Source organism: Macrotis lagotis, chromosome 8 (assembly GCF_037893015.1).
Source record: "Macrotis lagotis isolate mMagLag1 chromosome 8, bilby.v1.9.chrom.fasta, whole genome shotgun sequence".
Classification (NCBI taxonomy): Eukaryota; Metazoa; Chordata; class Mammalia; order Peramelemorphia; family Peramelidae; genus Macrotis; species Macrotis lagotis.
Window position 1 is genome coordinate 53,606,008 of NC_133665.1, and position 20,141 is coordinate 53,626,148.

The window sequence follows — 20,141 nt, forward strand, 5'->3', positions numbered from 1 at the left end:
CATTCCAGTTCTCTCGTTTTATCTACCTGCCCCTTTACTTTGGTTCCGCTAGCAGTGGGCGTCTTGAGCAAGAAGCTACGGCAAAGGTGATGGTAATTTCTCCCCAGGGCAAGAGAGTTCAAGCTGATTCTTGGAAAGAAGCAGGTTCCCACGATCTGGAGCAGCAGGACAGGTGGGGGGGAGGGGTTGAGAAGGTGTGTCCAGCCTCCCATTGCCCCCTGGGGGGTACCACCCTCCCAACTGTTCCTACTGTAGCCCTCCTGCACCTAGGCCAGGTGGTCCCTTACTCGTTGGGGGGGGGGGGAGTTCCCTTCGGTCGAAGTCCCCTTCCCTTCCAAGTCCTCTTCTCCTTGGTCAACCCCCTCCTCTTTCCCGGCTCTTCCGAGAGGTGGTGAGGGGGGGAAGGTAACCCGCGCCAGCAAGCCTAAGCATCCTAAGCTGCTAGGACTGGATGAGTCCTTTCCGGAGCACGGAGGGTGGAGGAGGTGGGGTGCAGGGAGCAGTGACAGGGAGAGGGGAGAAAAAGTGGGCACCAGAGCAATGCCGTGCTTAATGAGGTGCTTTCTGCTGATGATAATAATGCCCAGTTTAGTTCAATTTAACTACTGAGCTTACTGCGGGGGGGGAGCTCCACACAGCCCTGAGAGCGGAGCGGGACCCCCACCACAGTCAGTGCCCCTTTTCCAGGGCCCCCACATCTGGCTGAAAGCTCCGGGGTGCCCAGGGCCGCCGGCCGGCCCTCCCGAGAGCGCTGGGCTCCCGCGGGGGGCTCCCACCGGCCCAGGCGGGGCGGGGGCTGGAGCCCTCCCACTCCGGCCTCCCCCGCCTCCCCGCTCCCCCACGGCCTGATTGGAGGAAAGTTTGGTGACTGGGATGCGATTGGAGCGCTCTGTCGGTGCCCGCCCCCCCGGCCCTCCCCTGCAGCCGCTGGCATCCCCCGGCCCAGGTTGAAAGTGGCCGGCGGCGGCGGCCAGCGCGCTTCGGGCTATGGGGCTGGGGGGCCGCGCCGCGCTTCCCCGGGGCTCTGAAGCGTCTCCTCGGGAGGGGATGGGGGGCCGCGGCTAGCGGAGCCCGGGCTCGCGGGGGGCCGGGGGTCGGGGGATGCGGCTCCAGCTGTGGCGGAGCCGCGGCTCCTGAGCCAGCGCCCCGGGGCCCCAGGGCTCGGCTCCAGCCCCGGCCATGCCGCTCCCAGCGCTGCTCTGGCTCCTGGGCTGCGGCCTCCTGGCCTCCGCGGCCCTGGCCAGCTACTCGGAGGATCAGTGCAGCTGGAGAGGGAGGTATGGACGCCCCCTCCCCATCACGCCCGGCCCCCTGCCTTCACCCCATCCTCCCCCTCTCTCCCCATCCCTCCTCCTTCATCCCCTCTTCTATGAGGAAAACCTTAGAGTCTTTACTAATGGACTCTTTCCCCCTAAGCTGCAGAAGAGGAAAGAAGGGGGAATGTATCGTAATGTGGTTTCTCTAAGGATAGGGTGGGAGGAAGGAGGTGGGGGCACCCCTTTCTCCCAACACGAGCAAAGGGAAGGACTTTTCCATCTTTAGGATAACTCCCCTAGGTCAGGGCGGGATCCTTTTGGATTCTACCCCGATGCCTGGATTCTGCCTCTGAAGCTATGAGAATTGGGGTGGTGGGGAGCGGGGGCTTGCCTTGATTGAACGCTGAGGCATCTCCAAGGAGAGGGCGGGGCTGGCAGGCAGGCGGGAGGAGGGAGAAGTCACAAAGTCAGCTTGGTTTTGTTCTCCCAGGGTTTTTTGGCGGGTCCTCCGAGGTGGGCCCCCCCTTCTGTTTCATCTCCCCACTACATACATATGCACACACATTCTTCTCTCAGTAGGGGAACCTGTCCTCCTTCTCCTGGCATTCCGAAGAACTCGACGCTCCCCTGCACTTGCTTCCCCCCCTCCACCCCCACCAGGGTCTTTCTCTCCCCTGATTTTCAGGAACTCAGTGCTGATTCAGAATGTCTTCTGGTTCCTAGGAGCATGGAATTGAGGCCGGGGATCGAGGAGTTGTGGTGGTAGGATGTGAAGACATTTGAAATGGGTTCTAAATGAGTGAGCAATATAGTGAGGAAAAACTTAGTCAGGGCATCACCGTCTAGGAAGGGCTAAGACAGAACCCAGAGATGGAGAGGACAGAACCCTCTTTGTGAAGCTGCCACTCTCATCCTGTTTGGGGCTATGGTTGACTGTCCTCATTTCTTTCAGAAATAGTGTTGATGAGGAGGGAATTAGCTTTCCGTGTAGGATTGAGACTCAGAGGGAAAGGTATTTCTAGGGAGAAGGATTGGAAGAATGTGTCGAATTTGAAGTGAAGGGAGGGAACCTACCCATCTGAAGAACTGTCACTAGTGAATGGGTTCACTTCTCTTTCCTGAGACTGTAATCACCAGAGGGTGTGTGGGAGGATGAGGTAAAGGGACTAAAAATGAAGGAGCAAGAAGACCTAATCTTGGCCAATGGTTTGTCGCAATACTCCCTCCCCACTGGTGCCAGATACCTCCAGATCCTTGAATTGGGGAATGGGAGAAAATAAAACTGAAATCCCTTGAAAATATCTATCTCTATCTCTATTTCTATCTCTATCTATCTATTCATCTATCTATCCATCTATCTATCCATTCATCCATCTATCTATCTATCTATCTATCTATCTATCTATCTATCATCTATCTTCTTGGGTAGTTAGGAAATCTGGAATCTAGTCCTGGCCTTGCCCCTGAATCAGTGTGATTTTGGGCAGGCCAGTTTCCAGCTCTAAGAAAAGTGCCTTTCAACTCAGATTTTTGAGATCAGCTCCTGGATTTCAGGTTTGGGAAGCTGGGGGTTGAGAATAGTTTTTTAAGTCAACACTCAAGCTTCCCTACTTCTCATATAGCCAATAAGTCATCATAGTGAGGTTGAAAAGATATACACATAGTTTTAGTCCTGGGCTTAGATTGCAAACTAAGATTTTTACTTCTTCCTACTCCTTCCCCCTCAGTCCAGTGTGATGCAGATGTGTGAGGATCTTGGGCCCCTGGGAGGATTAACATTTCAGGATCCACAAATCGCTGATCAAACAACTTGTGGGGCCTGAATCAGCTCAGAGACAAGAAACAGGAGAGACAAGGGGAGGGCCAAGGGGCCTCAATGTAGTCTCTTTGATAAGAGCATCCTAGGTTGGAAGAGACATTCAAAGGTCATCTAGCCCATTCCCCTGTCTCAACCCAGGACATTGTCCTCTTCTTAATTCTTTCTTAAAGGAGACAAAAATTGGCCTCGGGAGCAGGTACCACTTCTTTCCTGTTACATTTCTTCAATGTAATCTTACCAAAATCCCTCCTGCTGTTATTTAAACTGTTCTCTGGGAAAACAGCTGTTCTCTGTCCCTCATAAGACAACCTTCCATTGGCTTGAAGGTTCCCGCCTGCTTTGCCTGCCCTATATCTTCTAGCTTCCTGCCAAGTTTGCCTGCCTGCCAGTCTCTCCCCTTCCCACTCAACCCATATACATTTTTTGGGTTTTCCAGTCACTTTTACACCTGTTTGCATCACCCATCTATTAATGTCTATGGCTAGCCTTTCCCTGGTTTTGGAAAGTTGCATTATATCTTCCTGTCCAACCCTAAATAAGGAAATACTTGCTAACAGAGCTGTCCAGAAGTGGGATGCACTGCCTTGAGAGGCTGTGAAGATTCTATGGGGAATCTTCAAGTAGAGATGGGATAACTATGGGTTAGGGATTTTAGAGAAAGGCTAGTGAATTTTCCATAGGAATTAGACTAGATGATCCCTGATCCATTCCAGGTTGAGATTCTGTGACCACAAAATATGGTGCAGAAGAAAGAGCACTAGGATCTGAGTTTCCACACTTTCCTACCTTCCTGGTTCTACCATTAAGTTGTTAACTTGCTGTGGAGACAGATTGCTGGGCTGTAGACAAGGACATCTGAGTTCAAATGTGATCTCAGGCACTTATGAGCTGTATGAGCTGTGTGACTCTGAATTATTTACTGAAAAGATGTCTGCTTTACTTTTTTTCATCTGTAAAATGGGGATAAAAATGGTACCTCCCAGGGCTGTTGTGAGACTAAATGAATTAATATTTTAAAACACTTTATAAATCTTCATATGCTGCTGTTATTGTTAGCTATTATTTTTTCCTCTTCTTTGAACCTCATTTTCCTCATCCTTAAAATCAGGAAGTTTAGCTTCAGTGCCTTGGTTTCCCTATCTGTAAGGTTTCTTCTCATTCTAATGTTCCATGATCTTATGAATCTATTTTATTTACCTATTGACCTGCAGGGCAACCTACCCTAACAATGAGAACTATCAAAAAATGAAATGGGCTACCTTGGGATCTAGTGGATGGCCCTTGCTAGATTTCTCCTGGCAAAGTCTGGATAATCATGTATTCAGTATGGTGGAAAGGAGATTCTTGTTTAGTTACAGGTAGGACTAGATGGATTGTCTCAGGTTCTTTTCCAAAGGAAATTCAATGATTTTGAGGGTAGAAGAGAAAATAGCAGAAACTTGTTAGATCACTGCCACATGACCTAGCATTGGTCTGAGAAAGCTTTAGGGAGAGGGGAGAGCTAGGGTTTTTCTGATAGTTAAGATTCCTGTGGCTAGCTGTGCCGTGGTCAGGATTTTCACCAAATCCTACACCCTTCCCTCCTACTACATGTACTACATAGAATCAAAAAATTTCAGTTGGGAAATCTCCAAAGGTCAACTACCTAGAACAGTGCATTACCTTAAATAACACATCTTTACACTAAGGGTTCTTGAACCCAGGGTCCATGAACTTGATTTTTTTAATATTTTGGTAACTATTTCACAATAATTGCTTTGCTTTGAAATTCTGAATATTTTATGCATTTAAAAACATTGTTCCAAACCAAAAAATGAGGAACCCCCCCCTACTCTCTAACATCCCTGACAAAGCGTTTGCTTTACATTTCTATTTGGGGGGAGCCCACTACCTACTTAGGTTGAGCAAACATACTTTGGATAATTGTAATTGCTAGAAAGTTGTTTCTTACCCCAAGCTTCTATCTTTTAAAGTAAGCATTGTCTCACTCCTTTGGACAGACTATGCTTACTTGAAGAGTTATTATATCCCCTTCAGACTAAAACATCTCTGGTCCCTTCAGCTGGTGCCCATGTGGCCTGATCTCAGGGGGTGCCAAGGTCTTCTCCTGGTTATCTGCCTCTGGACAAACTCCAATTTAAGCTGTTGTTTCCCCCTAAAAGGTAGTGTCCAAAAGGGAACACAGTGGTCTAACTAGGCAGTGGAACAGTAGAGTTGTACTTTCCTCTTCCTAGACCTAGATGCCAAGCCTCTTTCAATGCAGCCTAAAACCATGTCCAATATTTTGGCTGCTAGACTACAATGACAATTCATTTTGAACTTTCATGGTTCCAAACAAAATTGTGTCAAGTATTAGAGTCCTCTCCATCTTGTATTTGTGATGCATGGGAGGCAGGAGACCTGAGCTCTGGGTTGGACTCAAGGATTAATCTCTCAGTTTCTACATCTATAAAATGAGGCTACTAATCCCTGCTCTACCTACTTGTGAGAAAAGAGATGTGTGAGGGCTTAAAGTAGCCTAGGTGCTGGTGCTGCTCTGTGTGCAGATACTGACCCTGTTTTTTTTGGGGGGGGTATTCTTGGCAGTGGCTTGTCCCAGGAGACGAACAGTGTGGAACAGCTCTCCCTGCATTGTGCTGAGGGTTCCCTGGAGTGGTTGTATCCAGCAGGTGCCCTTCGCCTTACCCTCTCTCCCAGGCTGCCCCCAGGCAGTGCTGGAGCTGGCCAGAGTCCCAGGCATATCACAGCCTGCATCAAGTCCTCTGGCCCCTTCCGGGGGGCCCAAGTCTACGTGGAGAGAGATGGACTCCTGGAGTTGCTGTTGGCTGAGGCCCAGGGGCCGCCCAGGGGCCGGTGTGTCAGCTGGCAACCACAGGAAAGGGTAGCGCTGTTCGTTCAGTCTACCCCACATCGGGATATCAGTCGCCGAGTAGCAGCCTTCCGCTATGAACTTCGAGGGGACTGGCACCTGCACCTTCCCCTGTTCACCCACAATCTTAGTATGGAAGGTGAGAAAGATCAAGACCACTCTGGCCTACTAGGGATTGGGTACCTTTCTGCTGCATATGCCTATTTCTTCTCCCTCTTCTATCTCACCACAGCCCTTTGACCTGAAACCTGTACCCTAGCAAGGTATTTTTGAGTCAGGGAATTAGAATCTTTGGGTTTTCTTGCCAGTCTGTGTTGTAGCTGACTTACTTGGTATCCTCAAGTCAGTAGATATTTATGTTCATAGGCCCTTATTTTCCCCTAACTCTTTGAGATGATCTAACTTGAAGATTGAGATGATCAGACTAGCATCCTGGTTTTAGTTCCAAACCCTCTGCTGCATAATGAACTATATTTCTTTCCCTTAACTTCACATGATTTATTTTCCCTTTAATTCTTCTACCCGAGAATGGGTGACCTATCTTTGATACTTAGTGTGACTCAGGCATCAGACAAGACCCTTGGCTGGAATACGATCAGAAAAAATTGGAGATAGACTGGAAGAGGAAACAATCGCTACCATGATGGCTTGGAGAAACTAGGATTGCTGGCCCTGGGGGGAGAGGTTTTGTGGGGTGGGAAGACTTTCTAGGTCTTAAAAAGACAGAGGGTTATATTGTAAGAGTAATAGTGAACAGCAGCTGCTCTATGAATGTTCTAGAAAGCAGATCTGAACTGTACCAGGGATTCAGGTTAGGCATGAATTTGCTGACTGCAAGGGTTACCAAGGGAGACCAGGGTATCTACGCTGGATTTGTTTGAGGAAAATGTAGGCAATGACCTCCCTAGGGTGTTTGGAATACAGTCCAGTTCTGAGGCTGAATGACCTCTCAGACTTCCTCTCAGCCTTAGGATTCAGTGATTGGGCCTTGGGGAGCGTGTGGAAAGCCCTGCCTTGACCCAAGGCCTCTCAATGGGGGAGGAGGAGTAACTTGAGTCCCCTTCTCCCCTCTGCCTGAAGGGGGGAGGGGAAGAAGAGAACCAGGGTTAGAGTGTGCTCCCTACAGGGGCTGGGGGCCCAGAAGGGGCTGTAGCCCCATGACCTCCCTCCTCTCATCCCTCCGCCAACCCCTGCATACCGCCAACAAAAGTCCAGTGTACTATCTGTGGCCTGGCTGCCTGGTCTCCATGGTGATATGGGCACTCCCCCGCCATCTCCCCTGCTGGGCAAGGCAGCTCATTCCCATCCTTTGAGAGCCCCATTGCTGGATATGATGGGATTAGCCCCACCCATCTGTTGAGAGGGGGTGGGAGGTTTAGGGGAGTAGGGATAGAGGGGAAAGGATCCTGTTCCCTTTTCTCCAGAGACCAGAGTCTTATCCCAAGAGCCCTGGCTCTTCCTTCTAAAATGCCCCTTCTAAGGATCTCAGAGCATTTTGTGGGCCATTATCTCTTCTGTTTGTCATTTAGACAAACAAAGGGTTTGAGAGCCTTGTGGCTTCTTTTTGAGGATGAAGGATAGAGTTGTAATAGTTAGGGATCAGAAGCCAGGAGTCCTGGGCTTAAGAAGGGAAACCTCAAAACATTTACTCTTGAAAGTAATGTAGAAGTTATTGATTCTGCTACGTGAGTTAGAAGCACGAAGTATATGATGTTGTATACATACATATATCTCTGGATATGTATGTGTCCTAGTGTGCTAGGGCTCCATTCATTGAATTCAGGGCAGCCTCTGGAGGTTTATACTTCCATGACTCCAGAGGCAGTTGAGGCAGAGTTGAAAAAGCATTGTGTGGACTTAGAAGACTAGTATTCAAATCTGGTCTCTACTATTTAACTAATGATGTGACTAGAGGCATGTTACCTTACCCCATTTGTTTTCCATATCTGTAGAATGGGAATAATAAAACTTCCACTGCTAAAGCAATAGACAAATAAGAGTTCTTAGTGTGAGAATGACGAGTAAGTGGAGGATTCTCTGGAGGGGTCCAAAATGACTTTGAATTCCAAGATTGGGGTATAGTCAGTACAGCATCCACTACGTTTTTTTTTGTTTTTTTTTTTTAGTTTAGTTGTTGTTTTGTTTTTGCAAGGCAAATGGGGTTAAGTGGCTTGCCCAAGGCCACACAGCTAGGTAATTATTAAGTGTCTGAGGTCGGATTTGAACTCAGGTACTCCTGACTCCAGGGCCAGTGCTTTATCCACTGCGCCACCTAGCTGCCGCTCCACTATGGTTTTTCTTGCCCAAATGGCCTTTCCTATTCTCGTGAGGGGAAGGCTAGTCTGGAAAAGAGAGATGGGGATAAGGATGGTAAGGAGTGGGAAGCCCATCCCAACCTGTCTACCTCCTCCTCTTTCCTTCTGTCTATTCCACAGGGACCTGTCGCCCATGCAGTGATGCTGAGGTTCTCATGGCTGTGTGCACCAGTGATTTTGGTAAGTAGTTTTCTGGCCTCTCAGACTTGGTCAGGCTATGTTTTTTTTTTTTTTATCAGTTCCAGCCCCAATTTATCCCAGCTCCTCCTCCTGCAAACTCCTTTCTCCTTCCCAGGATTGTTCTGGGTTTTGATTGGATTCTCCTAGCATCTCCCTTGGCCACTGTCCCCATCCTGCTGGTGTTTGCCCTCTTTTTGCTGCCCTTTTGTCTTAGGTTTCCTGGGAGGGAGAGAAGCTATTTATCTGGAACCCTCGGTAAGTATAATTCCTGCTGCTAAAAACAGGTCTACCCTTTGATCTATGCCTGTGAGGTGACAGAGGAGGGAGAGTGGGCAGTGAGCTTGGTACTGTTACAGACTTGGGGTTCCTGGAGATAAAGGAAGGACTTAAGGTCCACTGTTCTGGAGGAGGGAAGAAGGGGAGGAACATGGAGTAGACATCAGCTTTTAGTTTCCTCATTAACAGAATAAGTGACATCTCTGAGTCTTAGTTATGTATCACATTGTGTTCAGGGGATCCTGGGAAGAGGAGCAGGGAGAGGCAGAAGGAGGGTGATTGCGGGGTTCCTGGTTTGGATGGATGGGGGAAGGGATCGGCCTAATCAGGGTTTTACAGGTTGCCCAGGAGAGTGGACCCAGTTGCCATGGGAAGCTAGAGAGTTTATTTGTTCCTCTGACAGAAATCCAGAGACTCTTCATCAAAGTTGGCTGAGGAAAGAACACTAGGGTCAGAGGCCCAATGATCTACAGGGAGTTTAGGACAACCAGGGGTGGGGGAAGGAGCAGCAGCAGCTTCATTTGACATGCTGGATGATGAACTCACACTCCTCCGGGCTCTCCCTTTTGGAATTCTCAGCCTTCTAGCAAGAAGACTGGGATCTCAGCTTAGCTTTGCAGCTTTACCTCAAACCCTAAGGCCAGGCTTGTCAAGTCTCTGGTGGAAAGAAGGATAGCTCAGGTTGTCCTGCTTTTGGGCATATGGAGTATGACAGTCCGTTGTTGGGTGGAAGTGAATACAGTTCATGATGGGTCGATCTCTGAGGCTAGAGGATTGATAATCAGCTTCCCTGACTGGAATCCAGAAGCTCCTCAGAAGACATTGCTGCAGATTTATCAGATCAAGCATCCCTCAGAATCCTTTCTCATCCTTACTTTAGAATCCTATTCTTTTTCTTGTAAGGTTTTTTTTTTATTTTCCACAAGGCATTGAGATTAAGTGGCTTGCCCAAGGCTACACAGCTAGGTAATTATTAAGGGTCTGAGGACAGATTTGAACTCAGGTCTTCCTGACTCCAGGGCTGAGACTCTGTTCACTGTGCCACCTAGCCACCCCTAGAATCCTATTCAATTGGAGACATTGAATTTACCTACTGAACAGAGAAAGCAATGGACTGTCACAGGTGGGAAAGGACTGAGGAAGAGTTATTTTAAGTGTCTGGGACAGGCTTGTGAAAGAATTCAAAGCCACAAGCTTTCCTTAAGGAACCTTCAAATTGAAAGAGAAAACTTCTAGCCCCAACTCTTCACTCAATCATAGCTTCTCTACTCTGTCCATTCCATACCTCTCCTTTTGCTCTCTCTTCCCCTGTTCCTTTTACCTGCACAGCCCATGACCCTTTTCTTGACCACTAGCTGTCTCCTTCTGGGGTCATGTAGGTTTTTGTCCCATCTAAAACTGCATAACATTGCCTGAAGAAAGCTAATAGTTTTCCTTCTCCTCTGGCAGTGGTTCAAGGAACGATCTGTGGAGTTACTCATGACCAGGAGCTGCAGGAGTCAGTGATCAGCATCAGCACTCCCCGCATCCATCGTCAGAAGTTCCCATTATTCCAGCCAGCTGAGTCCTCCAGCCAAGTGTCTGGTACCATCCGCACCCCTTTGCGCTGTGGCGTCAGGCCTGGCCCTGGCACCTTCCTCTTCACCGGTTGGAGCCATTTTGGGGAGGCCTGGCTAGGCTGTGCTCCCCGATACCAGGATTTCCGTCGCATGTATGAGGCAGCCCAGGCTACTCACCATAACCCTTGTGAGATGGCCTTGGATTAAGGCTCTCTGAGATTGGGGAGAAGGCAAGAAAGGACCCCACTTATCCTCTGATCACTGCCTAAGAAGCTATCAGTATCCAAAACTGTTGCTACTTTGAGCCATCTGTCCAGAGGTGCTGTAAGAAAAAGGAATTGCTTTGATCATCCTAGCTTTTGTTTTAGGAGTCAGCAAGGTCTAACAGCCAGCACATTCCCATGCATCCTGGTTGAAAAGTGTTTCAAGCACAGAGTGAATGATGCCAGTCTTGGGAGATATCAAGTGGGCACACTCTGGGTGATTAATTTTTGGGGGATGAAATTAGCCTTGGGCAGGAAAAGTAAGTCTTTTCCTTGGGAAAGATAAGGGATAATCCCTTGTGTAGACCTCCTTCCACCACTATCCAGGGAACTACCCCAGTGGGTTGGCCCCATCTTTCCTGCAGAGCTTGCAAATCAGAGAGATCTTAGAGAGGGAAGCTGAACTGGCCCATCACCCTAACTTCCCCTTTCCAGGTAGACACTGCTGCTAGAGCCTGGGATACCCCAACTTTGTGGGCATCTCACCTTGGAAATGACTTGATGGATTGGGTTAGGAAGGGCAGGGATGGGAGACAGAAAGATGGAGAAGAGGCCTTGGGTACACTACAGTTATCCTGATACCAAATGTATGTGCTGACAGTGGTATTTGAGGGGAACTAAACTCTGCCAAGTGTGCCTGGCTTAGTGGTTTCTTCCTACTATCATTAGAGGGAAAGGGCTTGACTCATAAAAGCATTGCAGGGACAAGACCAGGGACCACTGTCCTGGTTATTTCCCTCCTCTCCCAAAGGTCCCTTCTCTGTCTGGGTTCTTTAAACTGCAGAGCCTATTTTCTGGGCTTATTGGGCAAACCCCTTTGGGGAAAGGAACTGAATTCAATGAAAGGAAGGTTTGAGGGATGGAATGGGTAGATTAGGGTGTGAAATAACTTGAAGAGAGTCAGATCCCCTTTCCCTTGGTACCTTATTTATTGCTATGTGTCCCCTTCCACACACCTTTTCCCCTTGCCCCTCACAGCCTTATACATGTTGTTTCTATTAACCTTTAGTCCTGTATTCTGTCTATACAACAGTACAGATACAATACTGGCCATCCCAGGACATATGCACTCTCAAACACAGACTCTCACATCCACCCACATAGCCCTTGTCCTTGTGGGCTCTGGTGCTCTCTCTCTCTCTCACACACACTCTCACACACACACACACACACACACACACACACACACACACAGAGAGAGAGAGAGAGAGAGAGAGAGAGAGAGAGAGAGAGAACTCTTATTTCTCTTGCATTGAAGTTGCTTTAGTTCTCTCAACTCCCCATTTATAGCCGCCCACAATGAGAGCTGATAAATGGGTTAAAAACTCCCACTTCCTGACACACAGGAGGAACATCTTCCCCCAGCCACTCTCCTCCATCTCTGAGAACTGAAACTGGAAGGATGGAGGGATTCCTGGAGACTGAGCTCACACTGGCCACCGTCCAGGAAGGCAACTGAGGGGAGAAGGAGAAGAAGATGCTCTCTCTCTCTCTCTCTCTCTCTCTCTCTCTCTCTCTCTCTCTCCCTCCCCCTCCCTCCCTCCCTCCCTCCTTCCTTCCTTGCAGACCAAGCAGACAAACTCAGTGTTCAGAGTTCTTTTGGGTGGTTTGATTAATCCAGAGGAGTAAGAATGCCTGGAGAGAGCCTCAAGCACAGAGGGAGGCAGAGAAAGAGGCCAGCCTAACAGAAAGGAGTGAATAGTCCCTAGAAAGAACTGGATCCATAAACCTGTTTCCTTGAGCTTTAGTATATCTTGTGAAGGGTGGACTGGCCTGAGATTCAGAACTCTTAGTTTGTTGAATTTGGTCTCAGCTTTGACTTTGGATGACTGTTAAAAAAAAAAGTCACTTCCCCTTTTGGTGCCCTTGTCACCCTGTCTGTAAAATGGGGATAGCAAGTTTTGGCTTCAGCTGGCCTTCCTGGGGATGAATGAGAGGATGTCTGTGATGTGCTGGGAGCTCCTCTGGGGTGGGAGACGTGAGAAGAATTCTCAATACACCCGCAATCTGTCTTGATACTTGCTAGAGAGGAGAAAGTGGGGTTGCAATAGCCAAGAAGAGAATAAGGCCTGAAGGGAAAGGGGAACACTCTAAATTGGGAGGACAGGGTCAGAATGTCTTGTGAACTGAGGCAGGAGGCAGAGGGAGCAAGAGGGAACCCCATCCTGGCCCAGGCTTGGCCCTGGCAGGCAAGGACTCTCGCCCTACTTTCTGTAGTCCAGCACATTCCAGGGAAGAATGTACCACTTGTTGCTGAATTTCCTTGCTGGGGCCGGGAGCTGTTTCACCCAGCTGGGCTCAGGGCTCAGGGCTCTCCTCAACCCCCACCCCTCCACCCCACCCCTGCCAGCCCCTGAGGGGGAGCCACACAATGGGGTCTCTAAGGAGATGTTTCCCGCCACTTCCCCCCATTGTCGCCATTCTCTCCCTCCCCCATTCCTTCCTCCTTGCTCTTTCAGGCAGATAAAGGGCTGAATTGGTGAATTGGTGGGTTACAAAGAAGAGGCGGCACAAAGCCTGAAAGAGGCCGAGGACTGTGGCTGATTCCCCTGTCTCTTCCCTCCCCCCCCCCCAACTATGAAGCCAAAGCCAGGAAGAAGGATGACCCCAGAGTCCCTCTGGTGGCATGGTTGACTTCCTCCCCTGCCCCTGTGACAGACACCCCCACCCCTCTATAGCTTCTCAAGAGTCGAGTAGAGAGTCCCTCTTGGAAGGAAAAAAAACAACCACCAGCAGCTGGAGTTATTTGGAGAAAATGCCAGGATCATATATCATATCAAGGTTTCCCTCACTCCCTTCTGAGGCCCCAAGGTACTCTGTTGGTGTAGAGAGTTGGTACCAGCATGGGGAATTAAGGACAAATGTGGGGGGGAGTGGAGATGAGTTTATGGGAAGCAGCTGGGGGGGGGTAGGGAATGGCAAGAGAGATAAAAGAGACTGCCCAAGAATCCCCCTCCTATCACTATTTCTGGAGAGGCAGCATAAGGTAGAAGAGGGAAGCTAGGCCCTCAGCTAGGATGACCTGGATTCAAGTTTCCCCTCTGAAGCATGTTAGTGAAAGGAGTTCCCTGACCAGGGAATTCCCTCTGCCAGTGTAATCACAAGTTCAGTCCCTAACTAACCTTCCTTGCTGTTTCCAGACATTATGGACTAGAGACTATCTCAGAGATGGTCCCTGAGGGATAGGATGCAGAATAGACCAGCTAAAAACGGCAGCTCTCTTCTAAGGAAGCCCCAGCCAGAAGCCTATCATCTCCAAACCTTCAGGCTTGACCAGGGAAGAGTCTTCCTTCGCAGTCACTGGTCCCAGACAGGCCAGGAATCAGGACCAGACACTGACCTGCGTCTTCTGGTCTACCTTGTCCTAGGGAGTTGCATCCCATGCATTACCATGTGTCCTGGTAACTTGGGCTCAGTCACTCAACCAATGACCCTCACTTATGTCTTTTCAAGAAATGGCAGTCAAGTTTTGGGAACAGACTTTTCATAATTTAAGTTAGAACTTACCCCAAGGGGCTTCCCTGGCTAGGGCTGGGGTTAAAGCCTAGAATCTGTATTCTCATCTAGCTGTGACATGAGCTGGGTCACTTTGGGCAAATCAATTCAACTCTGTTCTTCAGATCTGTAAAATTAGGAACTTAAACTAGTTGATTTATAAAGTCTCTCCCTCACTGTTCCACCTTTTACCCAAGCCTTATGGTGGCAGCATGCCATAGAGGAGACAGTGGAGTCTAGAAAACCTGAGTGAATACTGCCTCAGACTATGTGACGCTGGGGAAGTTAGTTACTTTACCCATCTTGGCCTCAGTTTTCTTATTTGGAAAAATGGAGCTATTAGCACCTACCTCAGGTTTTTTCTGTGGACCAAATGAGAAGAATGACACAAAATGTTATGCAAGCTTTAAGGTGCTATGTAAATGTCAGATTTTTGTTATTCATGTTATCTATGGTGCCCACCCACATATCTGAACTGACCCTGGAAATGATGGGTAGTGAAGAAATTGAAACTGGTTTCTTTTTTTTTCCCCTAGAGAAAGCAAAAAGGGGGTAGGTGAGGTAGGGGCTGCACTGGCCCAAAAGAGCTTCTGGTTCTTACTTTATTCTACCTACTCATCTCCAGGAGATGACTCTAGAGGGACCAAGAATTTTTTTTTTTTTTAAATCTGAGTAGTAGGTCCTTTGCCCACAAGGAAGAGTTGAAAAGTGATGCTCTGGTTTTGCTTTCTGCCCTGGTTTTCACTCCTGGTTCTATTAACTGCAGTGGTAGAAGTGTTGAGAACTAAGCTTGGTCTTCATGGAAGAAGATGCGTGTGAAAGAACGTGTGGGTGTGTGAGTGCCTTCCTGTGCCTCTAGTGGCAAATGAAATCCCACATGCGTGTACGTTGTGGGGGTGGGTGCACGTTGACAAGGGTATGGACTAAGGTTCTACAAGAATGTCTGGGACACATCTCGGGTGAGGCTGTGGGTGTGTGAGAAAGTGGTCTGCTGCATGCCTGGGAGCTTTTCTGTGTAATTGGTTCTTGGACCAGAGTGTAGAGAATTAAGTACAAATTCCACATGTGGCTTCCTGGGACTCATTCTGCTATTGATCCGCACCAGACTAATCCTTCCAAGGTTTAGAAGGGGCAGCCTCTTGTCACCCCAGGGTGGGAGGGCCAGGAATGAATAGCAGTCTCCAAAGGGGAAGGGCTATTGTGAGCAGGTTTGGGCTGAGGTCTCTGGGCCTGCTCTCTCTCCATTACTTAGAACATTGCCAGGTCACTTCTCTTTTCTGGAGCGGTTCCCAAGGTCCAGGGCTTTCCCATCATCTGGGAGTACGTAGTTGTGGCAGCCTCGGCCAGGGCCCCATTTGGGGGTTGGGGTGGGGATGGAGGAGGGAGGCTGTGTGTGCCTGGGAAGTTAAATGAGATGGCTCTCTGCCCTGAGGCCTCGGAGACTAGGTCCTCCCCTCCTGAGGCCATGTCCTCCTGATGCCAGGTCCGGTGGTCCTCAGGTGGGCTTGGGAAATCACCTCCTCCCTTGGAGCTGCTTTTTCTCCCTTCGGCTGCCGGCCCTCTTGGGCTGCGGCAGATTTTGCTGGCAGCTGGGAGGGAGCTATTCCCAGCACATAGTGACAAATTCCTGACATTCATGGCTACTTTACAGTGCGGAGGAGAAAAAAAAAAGACCTAGGAGGGTAAAAGATTAAAGGTCTTGGCTGGGAGAGGTTTCCTACAGGGAACTTAAAGCCTCTCTCCCCAATCCTCACCTGCCTCTATTTAAATCCTTTGGAATCTGAAATGTGCTCCCCTCACCCCCCTCCCCAGGCTGGGAAAGGTCATTTCTGTGGTATCCCTAAATCCCATTTTACATGTTGCCTGGGTGGGAAATCTCTTCAGTTTCCTTGTCTCGCTGGACAACTGGAAAAGTGAGGAGTCCTGAGGATCCAACTCCAACCCAGGGAATGGCCTCCTTCTGCCAGTCCCTCCTCCCTCTGCCAACCCCTCCTTCCCCATTCCCTCCACCTCCACCTCCCCTCCTCTCACATTTCCTGTCCTCCCTCCTGGACTCTGGCGCCTCATTTTCTCCCCTCACTTCATTTTCAGTTTCACTTACACATCATCTTTCTTAACCTCAGCCCCCTTGCTAAGTCCCTTGGCCTTTATTTTTGTTGGCTTCTCTCTCCTTCCCAAGGGCTCTCTCTGTCTCTGCACTCCCTTTGCTTCAATACTTCCCTGTTTTCCTTCTCTCACCATATTATACCGCCCCCCACCCCCCTTTTCTCTTTGCCTGATTTTCCATCAGATTTCAAGCTAATTGCCTCCAGCTGCAGGAGAGAACCGGAAAATCAGAGAAGTCTCCGTGGCGGTTCATTTGGCTGGGGTTAGGGCTCAAGATGGTTTCATTTAGCGAAACCCTATTTGGTTATCCCAGAACAGGAGCTAGGAGGGGCCAAGGCCCCAACCCTAATTAGGGGTGGCTGGTGGAAAGAGTCCTGAGTATAAAGTTTATCACCCTCTTTGCGCTTCTCTAGGCCCACTATGATCAACAACTCCTCCAGCTCCCAGTGCATCTGTCCTTCCTCTCTGGACCCAGTTCAAAATGCTTAAGCCCAGTGATTATGTCTTTCTTCAGCCTTGTTGGACATAAGCAAAATGCTTTCTCAGCAGAAATTTCCAGAGTCCTTCCCTCTGTAACAGCGGCACAGAGAAGAGGGGCATGAAAGTCTAGGGCATGAAACTAAGGATGAAATTCAGGAGTTTGACTTCCAGGCTCATGGTAAACTCTCGCCTGAATTTGAAATCAGGCCAGAGGGCTGTCCACTGGCCCTTTTGGGAAAAGATTTCTGACTTCCTGTAAACTCCCCACCTGGACCACCAGAGAAAAAAGCTTTGGCCGATATAATATAGTGGAAAGGCCTGGGCTCCGGTCCCAGCTCTGCCACCTACCATCTGTCAGTCAATAAGTATTTATATTACATGCTTATGATTTGCTCGGCACCGAGTTGAGTGCTAGGGCTGTGGAAAAACAAAAGGCACGTGGTCCCTGCCCTCAAGCAGTTTCCATTCTAGTGGGGGAGACAAACACATAGCTATTTATATCCAGCATATAGAGTAGATCATGACAAAGGAAGGTTCCAGGAAATGAGTTGAGTCTTGAAGGAAGAGAACCCAGGAGACCAAAGGGAAGAAGGAAAGCTTTCTAGACATGGGGGGAGGGACAGCCAGTGAAAATAGAAAATAGAGTTGGGTCACGGAAGGAATGGTTTGAAGGTTTGCTTCTGCTAAGGAGAGTAAAGTGTAAAAAAGATTAGATAGATAGCAAGGGATCAAGTGGTGAAGGACCTTAAAAGCCAAACAGGATTTTTTTTTTGTATTTGCTTCTAGAGGGAAGAGTGAGTCATTAAATTCTGAGTAGAGAAATGATATAATCAGACCTGCACTTTAAGAAAATTACTTTGGCATCTGAATGGAAGATGAACCTCAAGGGGCAGAGACTTGAGAAAGACCTGAAAGCTCTTAGAAATAGTCCATGCTTGAGGTGGTGGCTATAGGAGTAGAGAGATGTTATGAAGGTAGATAAGACAAGACTTGGCAGATTGGATTTGTGGAGAGAAAAGTGAAGGATGATGATATTTAGGCTATGAACCTGGGTGACTGGGAGGATGGTGATGTCGAACAGTAAGGAAGTTGGGAAGAGATAAGAATTTGGTGAGAAAGAAAATGAGTTCTGTTTTGGATATATGGAATTTGAGAAGGGCTTTTGGAATATCCAATTTGAGATGACCAAAAAGCAGTTGGAGATAACATAGGTTTGTGTTTGGTGTATTGGGGTATGTATGGCTACACCTCTTGCTGTGATAGATACGGCTTCCTGGGATCTGAAACCTGTAGCAATAGGAGTGTCTTTCTTGTCTTTGGGAAGGCCAGTTTGTTATAGCTGTTGCTGCTGCTTCTTCTGTTTCCTTCTTCTTCTTTTGGTGCAGGAGTAGGATGCAGGTTTGTCTAGTAACTTGGTCACCTGGAAGTCTGAAGTCCCTCTGCTACCTTTCTCCTTGAATTCCTTTGGGGTGCTGTCTGGACTGTATTAGTGGTACCGATATTACGGGTTGGAACCTATTTCTTAGCAGGATTGATTAGAGCTGCCTTCCTCCATTCCCTTCTCGTGTCCTCTAGCCTGGTCAGGGAAAAATCAATTATACATTTTTCCTCCTTTCACCTTTGCCTGGCCAATTTATTTTAGTGTGGGACTCTGGGGCTCTGGTTGGTCCAGGCAAATAAGACAAAATATGAAAAATTTTAAGCTTTAAAAGGATGTACCCTGGTCCTTAGGCAAAGTGTGGGAACAGGGAGACAGGGTCCAGGTGGTGCTTTTTTTTTAATTAGAAGAAAAAGTTTAAAAAGTTATTTTATATTTGGGGGAAAGGGTTTGATTAAAAGGAGCACTTTGCAAAGTTTGTACTTTTAAAGTTTAGTTGTTAATTTTTTAAAAATTGAGTTTAGTTAAATTTTAGTTTGAATAAAATATATCCTTTATGAGTGAGTATTCAAAAATATTTGCCTATAAATAAAATTCCCTGGGCACATACTCTGGAGCTATTCTGATAATGTTAAAAGGTAAGCAGATCTGATTCATCAGGAATTTAGTCATCAGCTCTGAAAAACAGCATGTGAAAGCTAGTGAAAAACTTGTGTCAATCATTTTCATTGTAGAGAAATTTTTGCAAAACAGGGAAAGTTCATAAAATGATTTTATAGTGACAAGGAACTTTAGAGATAAGCTAATCCAAAAGCCACATCTTTCATACAAACAACTTGAAAGTCCAGAGAAGTTCAAGGTCACAGGGTCACTTGTGGCAGACCTAGAAGTCAAATGCAGGTTTCAAGCAGTATTTTTTAAGCATCAATTTAAAAGGATAATCTGTGCTAGGATAGATACTGGGGTTACTAGACAAAGATGAACCAGTCCTAGTTTTCAAGGAGCTTATTTAAGGAAATATATATATCTATATATATATATATATACATATATATATAAATAAATACAAGATTTTTTTTTGAGGGAAAAATTACTGGGAGTTGGGGGGGGGCGGGTTTATTAAGATTAGGAAAGAGGAGGCAATATTTGAACTGGCTTGAAAGAAGCTGGGACTCCTAATCCAGTACTCTTACCCCATCATAAGATCAAACAGTGATTTGGGTTTCTTTCAAGCTAAAAATGTGCACCATTCATTCTCTTCCTACCAGACTTTCAGCTCTGAAATAACCTTGGCTGTATTACCTGGAAGTGAATTGAGTGGTGAGGATTGACTCCTTTTGTAGGTCCCTAAACATGTCTAGATTAGAGAATTTTAAGAATTACCATGGCATAGAGGAAAATGGACTGGACTGGAAAGTCAGTAAAAACCAGAGTTCCAATGCCTCCTCTGATACTGCTAAACAATTGTGTGACTGTTTACAAAATATATCACCTCTGAGCTTCAAGTCTCCTATCTACAAAATGGGGATGAAGATGCTGTACCTATCTTACAAAGTTGTGATAATCTGATAATGTATGTAAATATCTGTCTTTCAAGGTGGGGACCCCAAAGGAAAGAGATTTGTTTTACTTTAGTACTGCTTTTTAAAATACTTTTGAGGGATGGAAAATAACAGAATGGGTAGACACTTGAAAGGAGAAATTTCCAGTTGAATTCTAATGTGTTGAAATGGAAGAAATGGGGAAAGTAGCATAGGTAAAGGGACTATGGGTTGGGGGGAATGGGATTAGAAGAAAAGGCCATTGTATCACATGCTATTCAGAAAGGAACCTTCTCTGACCATAACACTTCCCCGGACTCTTGCCCCCTGTCCTTCTGAACATCAAAGCAGCAATGGTGATCTGACCTAGAACAGGCAATGGGTCCCAGGGCTGATAAAATTGGTGTAATAGAGCCTGAATTAAATGTCAAAAGTCTGAAAGCTGAAGGGCCCAGCAGGTGCTGATACCCTGGTGTTCCTTGACTTTCCTTCCCACTGGATCTGTACATCAGCCCCCTTTCCCAACCCTCTTTCTCCATTCCCATGCCTTCAGGAAAAAACCCAAAGCCCCTGATTCTCTATGACTATTAGGCATTTGTGACGT

At 47.6% G+C, this 20,141-nt stretch overlaps 1 protein-coding gene across 1 annotated transcript; it reads left to right on the forward strand.

Moving 5' to 3' along the window:
* Positions 1-1,179: 1,179 nt before the first annotated feature.
* METRN (meteorin, glial cell differentiation regulator) lies at positions 1,180-19,073 on the forward strand. The gene is made up of 4 exons (XM_074197085.1): positions 1,180-1,277; positions 5,662-6,083; positions 8,380-8,439; positions 10,165-19,073. The coding sequence occupies exons 1-4, from the start codon at positions 1,180-1,182 to the stop codon at positions 10,479-10,481; spliced, it is 897 nt and encodes a 298-aa protein (XP_074053186.1). The 3' UTR covers positions 10,482-19,073.
* Positions 19,074-20,141: the final 1,068 nt, after the last annotated feature.

What these genes read in the sequence shown, in the direction of transcription:
- METRN (XM_074197085.1), top strand. Translation starts at nt 1,180, where the DNA reads ATGCCGCTCCCAGCGCTGCTCTGGCTCCTGGGCTGCGGCCTCCTGGCC. An exon ending in CAGTGCAGCTGGAGAGGGAG is followed by an intron (nt 1,278 to 5,661) that starts GTATGGACGCCC and finishes TATTCTTGGCAG; the next exon opens with TGGCTTGTCCCAGGAGACGA. An exon ending in CCACAATCTTAGTATGGAAG is followed by an intron (nt 6,084 to 8,379) that starts GTGAGAAAGATC and finishes TCTATTCCACAG; the next exon opens with GGACCTGTCGCCCATGCAGT.